This window comes from Phalaenopsis equestris, unplaced genomic scaffold (assembly GCF_001263595.1).
Source record: "Phalaenopsis equestris unplaced genomic scaffold, ASM126359v1 Scaffold224336, whole genome shotgun sequence".
Taxonomy (NCBI): Eukaryota; Viridiplantae; Streptophyta; class Magnoliopsida; order Asparagales; family Orchidaceae; genus Phalaenopsis; species Phalaenopsis equestris.
Genome location: NW_018242418.1, coordinates 98,100 through 104,151, shown reverse-complemented (window position 1 = coordinate 104,151; position 6,052 = coordinate 98,100). Strand labels below are relative to the sequence as shown.

At 31.0% G+C, this 6,052-nt stretch overlaps 1 protein-coding gene across 1 annotated transcript in view; it reads right to left on the bottom strand.

Moving 5' to 3' along the window:
- Window positions 1-829: 829 nt before the first annotated feature.
- LOC110037745 overlaps window positions 830-6,052 on the bottom strand; it is a 25,662-nt gene continuing 20,439 nt past the window's right edge. Inside the window, exon 3 of the mRNA XM_020742452.1 lies at window positions 830-1,454. Coding sequence (XP_020598111.1) covers window positions 1,095-1,454 — 360 coding nt within the window. The 3' untranslated portion in view covers window positions 830-1,094. The remainder of the gene's footprint in view (window positions 1,455-6,052) is intronic.

Below are 6,052 nucleotides of genomic sequence, written 5' to 3'. Positions count from 1 at the left end.
AATTTTTTTTAAATAATAGTCATCATATATATATATACATATATATAATTGATTCGCAAAATTTCGAGTCAAAACAAACCGAACACAAACAAACAAATATTCTCGTGTTATTCGTGTTCGGCTCATTAACTTAGCCAACGAGCCGACACAAGCTTCTTAACGAGCTGAATGAACAACGAGCAATTTTGACAGCCCTAGCATTAAATATTATTTCTAAAAACCTTTTCCAACGTGAAATCTTATTTTCCGAAAGAAAACAATTGCATTTATTCCAAAGAAAAGACAACTTGAGACGGTAAAGCAACACCCACTAAGCTGCCTCTGAATCCAAACTCTGCAACAAGAAAAACATAACAAAGTCCAGGATAATAGCTTTTCTAAAAATCCCAAGGACTCCAGATGTATTCAGTTGAAGGTTTTTTTTTATATATTGTAACAAGATTTACCATCACTTCTCTTTTATCGTCATTAATGAGAAGACCTTAGCCCTATCAATAAAATAAATAAAATTAAATTTAAAAAAATTACAGCCCTCCGATTGAAAATTTCAAAGAGAGCATTACTAGAAAAGCTCAAGCTAGTGAACAAGCTCAAAACCTTATTCAGTTATTATGTATTAATAGGTTGGATAAATCCGCATCACCGCATGCAGAGTAACTCCAACTGGAAAATATTGAAAATAAATCACAAGAACTCAACTACCCTAAAAACTCACAAGATGATTAGTCAGCTGAGGATTATTAACATATATGGTTGCAAAATATATATAAATTATGTACATATAAAATACATTCCGGCGTACGAAAATGTAATATCAAGGCGACAACCATTGATAAACACCAATAATAAACCAAATATAAGATAGTATATAAAGCCAACTCCCTCGGGTGTTGGTTCCTATAAGCAAACAGAGAGGAAACCTATTTCAAGCATTTCATGAACACAAACATAATACAAGGAGCCTATTTCAAGCATTTCATGAACACAAACCTATTTCAAGCACTCCAATAAACCTGATTTGATAATGTGCCGTGGAGGCTCTGAAATAAAAGAGATTTTGCTCATTTTAACTGAGCGAAAGCCGATTCCCAACCTCAGTGTTCCATGGAAGAATCATTGGGGCGGTTTGGAGAATCACATTCCCGACCATCAATTAACGAATTCGCATCATTACTCCTCGTGCCCCAAAGGCCACATGGCCCTTCTCCCTGTGCAAGGTGATAGGGCTGGAGGGTTCTGCGAACTGGACTGGAAAATGTGTTTGAGAAAACTGAGTTCTTGACCTGTTCCGAATGAGATGTACGGAGAGGAACTCCGTGAGCAAGCTGCCCCACGAATCCAGTACTAGTCGGGATGCTAGAGTTTGTAAGGTGTGGTGTAGTCTGAGGGAATTGGTGCTGAAAGTGCAATCTTGGGGAGATGGCTGCATCATCTCCACCATAATCAATCTCTTTCTGAAACAAAGGTTGCAAAGTCGAGCCATGAGTTAGGCAGTAAAGCAGGTAATGTTTGGAGCCAATTTTTTGCATGCGTCCAGCACAAAAGAACAATGCAGGTTATAGAAACTATGATATATATCAAGATCATGCGAGCATACTACTACTTACACGAGCGTGAAAAAAACAGTAACATGACACTCTAGAAAAAAATGAACTTGACAAACCCTTACTTTAAAAACCAATTCACCGTACCATGTAAAAAAAAAAAAAAGAACCACAAACAAACATGGTATGGAAGAGTGGCAGCAAGTTCTTAGGCATGAATTTGTGATCTTTTGAACCCCATGGGCTGGAGTTTGTGTTCTCGGTCCATGATCTATGATGTACCTTGATTGACATACAACTCTCTTAAACCCATGGCTCATGAATTGAGTACTGTGGCGGGACACAGTGGGCTGCGGCTCTGCTGTTAAAAGATTTTCTGGCTGGCTACGAGTTCTCTCTTGTGAGATTGCAGGGACACGTATCCTTTCAAGATGAGCCTTCCAAAACTTTTTTTTTTAAGTTTATAAGTTGAGGAAGGATTTATCAATACAGTTGTCTGAGGCGTGTAAGAATATAATCCCACATGATTCTGTTTTAATTGAATAAATTTTGGTTGGATTTGACACCAATCTAACCTTCTAAAGCGCCAATGAAAATTATCTCAGCGAAGGTAAAGCCTGGAATTTTAATTGGTGATCTCACGTCTTATTCTTATAATATAATTTTATCTGTAGATATGTAATTGAATTTCATCTAAACCCACATAAATTAAGATTTCTAATTTCAGTATGATTTATGACCAGAATATGATATTCGTTAATTCTGAATTTCTATGCAAAATTACAAGGTCGTCATTATACATCATTTCAAAATATTTTTTTATGGAAGAGATGAATATTTATTTAACCACAATTAGTGAGAGAAAGCTTGTTGTTGTTGTAGATGAATGTTTGTTTAAATGGATGATATGTGAACTACAACCATTGATGTCATGTACACAATTTGTGTTGAATCAGATGGTTGTGATAGAAAGTCAAGATTTATATCAAAATAAATATTGGAGTTACAGTTGCATCATTATGTCAAACATAAATAAAACATAATAGTTGAGTCAAACCAAAAGAGTAATAGCATGATACAATTTAAATGAAATCAGCTAAACAATGATGCTAAACAATTACAATTAAAACATGACTATCATGAGATTAAAATTATTATAGCATTCAATGGGAGCTAAATATTAAAGAAGTTTAAATGGGATTGATAACTTGAAAGTTTTTATTCAAATGTTATAAGCAAACTATTTCTATTAAATTTAAATGAGTCAACATAAAACCTAAAAATTAGAATGTGGCAAGGTGCAAGACTCGAGGTGTTTTGAAGCATAGCACTCAAAATCAACAAACAGTACAGAGTAGAAAGTATTGTATTAAGTTCAAAATATGCAGTAAAAAATAATATATTAATATTATAATTTGATAAAAGTAGTAAATTGTTCAAAGTAAAAGGTAATATGTTAAAATCAGAACACCAAGTCGTAAAATAAGGAAGGCTATACAAACTTCAAAGAAAGACATAATAACATAAAAATTCAAAGTAAGCTGATATAGTTAATTTCCCTCACGTTCCAACCATTATTCATCAAAGATTATAATAAGCCACAAGGTTAGAATTTCAAAATTCAAAAAGCTCCATCATTCCTATCACTTAAAAAGACTTCATTACACTCATCATCATAAGAATATATTTTATCCTTCACAACATATTGTATCCATGTTCTTTCATTATTCCTCGTTTTAAATCCCAACCATTTTTCTTTTAATTAATAAATATAATTGGTAAAAATATTTATTAGATTTCAAAATAATAACAATATTGACAATAATAATTTTAATTACATCCACAGTTATGTATGATATGGGTAAGGAATAATTATTACAATTTTTTATTTATATTTATTTAGGAAAAATACTAGACAAAATTGAGTACTCCCTCACCAGAAAAGTGGTGAGATGCACCTTGAGATTGGTCTTATATTATGTGAGGCGTAAGTTTGCTAGTAACCAATGAGCCTCATTACAATTTCTTCTAAAGAGTTTTGAAGCAAGTCTCATATTACACAATTTTAACCATTATGAAGACCAACTGCATGATAAATTTAGAAAAAGATAAATATGATGATTATGGTGTAGGCGAACATTATAAAAGGAATAAAGAACTTGTACCCAAAAATTCTCTCTAAACTATTAAATTATCATTAAAAGTGTTGGACAAAAAATAAAATTGAAATATGTAGAAATTCATCGAAAATATTATGTGAGAATTTACGTAAATGTGTGCAATTAATGTACAAAAAAAAGTGTATGCTTTGACCAGTGAAGACAAAGTGACCCTCAGCTCGCCTTCTAGTATGAACCGGCCAGAGAGACGAATATAGGAGTGGATGATGAAAAAGTCAACTCAAAAGCACAAATAAACTAAGTACTAGGGCTGCAAACGAACCGAGCATTTGACAAGCTACTCATAGCTCGACTCGATAAGAGTTCATTTACATTTGTTTGATTGAGTTATCAAACAAGCTTGAACACTTCTATGAATATTCAGTAGTCAAATGAACAAGGTTTAAAAGGCCCTTGTTCGACTAATTTATGTTCACGAACAAATCTATTAAAAGCTTGCGAACATACTCAGTTGAAGTTTGAATAATGCCGTCAAAAAGCTCGATTAAAGATCGAATAATTGTTCATAAGTTATTTTATACTCCTGAAAAAGTTCGAGTAAAACTCGAATTAAAGACCATTTATAATAAATTTGATTAAATTAATACATAATAATTAATCAAATAAAATTATTATATTAATCTTAATTTTTTCTTATTTAGTTTGATTATTTTATTTAATTATTTTCTATGTATAAATTTTATAAAGCTTAAATGATAATCATATTAAAATTAATCGTTAAACATATGATTTATTAAAATTTTTTGATTCATTTTTATTTAATATTAATTTAACATAAAAAGAAAAAAATATATAATAAGTAATATATATATATATATATATATATATGTGTGTGTGTGTGTGTGTGTGTGTGTGTGTGTAATTAAAATATATATATATATAATTACGAAATAAATGATATAGATCATTTATAATAATTAAAAATTAAAACTAAACTGTTAAATTTCTCAAAAAATATATTTGGAATATAAAATTTTATTTTCATGTTTATTAAATTAATTTTAAAATAAATTAATAAATTTATATCAATTTAAGCATTAAATATTTTTAAAATGAAATTATAAAATAAAATAAAAACTATTTTTTTCTCATAGAGAAGTCCTAGGACCTCGGTTCTCACTCGATGGGCGGCGGACAACATACAATCTTAAATTCGATTCAATTATGTGAATTTTGTTGGGATTTACAATGAACTTAAAGTTATGTCGAGGGAGTAAACTCTAATGCGGCGTAATGAAATAACTTTTGAGACATAACCCTACTCAGAGCCTCTATCCCAACCATTCCCTCTATTCTTCTCTACTAAGCCCATGAGTCGTCTCTCTTCTCTCTGTCATCTCACTTCTATGTTGTGAGTGAGATTCATTTTGGTTAAATAAGTAGAGAAGATTATCCCAAAAGCTATTTTATCTCTCCCTCTCTATTTGTATTCTTCTCCGTTGTGATGGAGCTTTATTTTGAGTTTTATTCTCTACTATGAGTGAAGAATTCGGGCATTGTGATGTGTTTTGGTTAGATCAACGAAGTATTTTATCTTCTTCCAGATTTATGATCTCAGTTTACACTCGTTCAGGTACTTTTTCTGATATTTTTATATTGGTTTATATGTTTAATTGTTTCTTGAGGGAATGATCATCTTAGGGGAGAGATTATTTTTGTTCTTGGTTTTGGATTCTAGAAATAATTTGGCATTATATATCTATCAATAATATTTGATTGGGCAATTATCTATTCAAGCATAATTAGTAAGCGGAGAATGTGAAGTAAACCTACTAATATTTTATTTGTGATTTTGTATTTTGGCATAGCTTTTTTTTTTCTTTTGCTCAACTTGATTGTCCGAGAGCATGGATAGCACATGGGGCTTTTGTGAATGCTCTCACTCTCTCTTTTCATTGTTTGTAAAACATTTTCATGAGTGAGAGAAATAATTGATGAAAGAATGCAATGAATTACAGTGAATCTTGGTATTATAGTTAATAAGATTCTACAAGCAGCAACATTGATGATGATAGAATGTTATAGCTTTTATAATGTGTTCATTTATGCTGTTATTTATTCTTTCTCGAGCGCTGCTTGGTTAAGCATCTAGTATTTGGATGACTTTACTTGGTAGGCTAGAATAAGTGATGGGTTTTAAATTTTATGGTGTTTAAGAGGGATTATTATTCTCTAGAATACAAATGATGAGTAAAAATATACCTTATTTTTATCTTCTGTTTTTCTTATTCATATATATATATATATATAATTGATGAGTAGTATTTTGAGCCAAAACGAGCCGAACACGAACACACAAATCTTTATTCGTGTTGTTCGTGTTCGGTT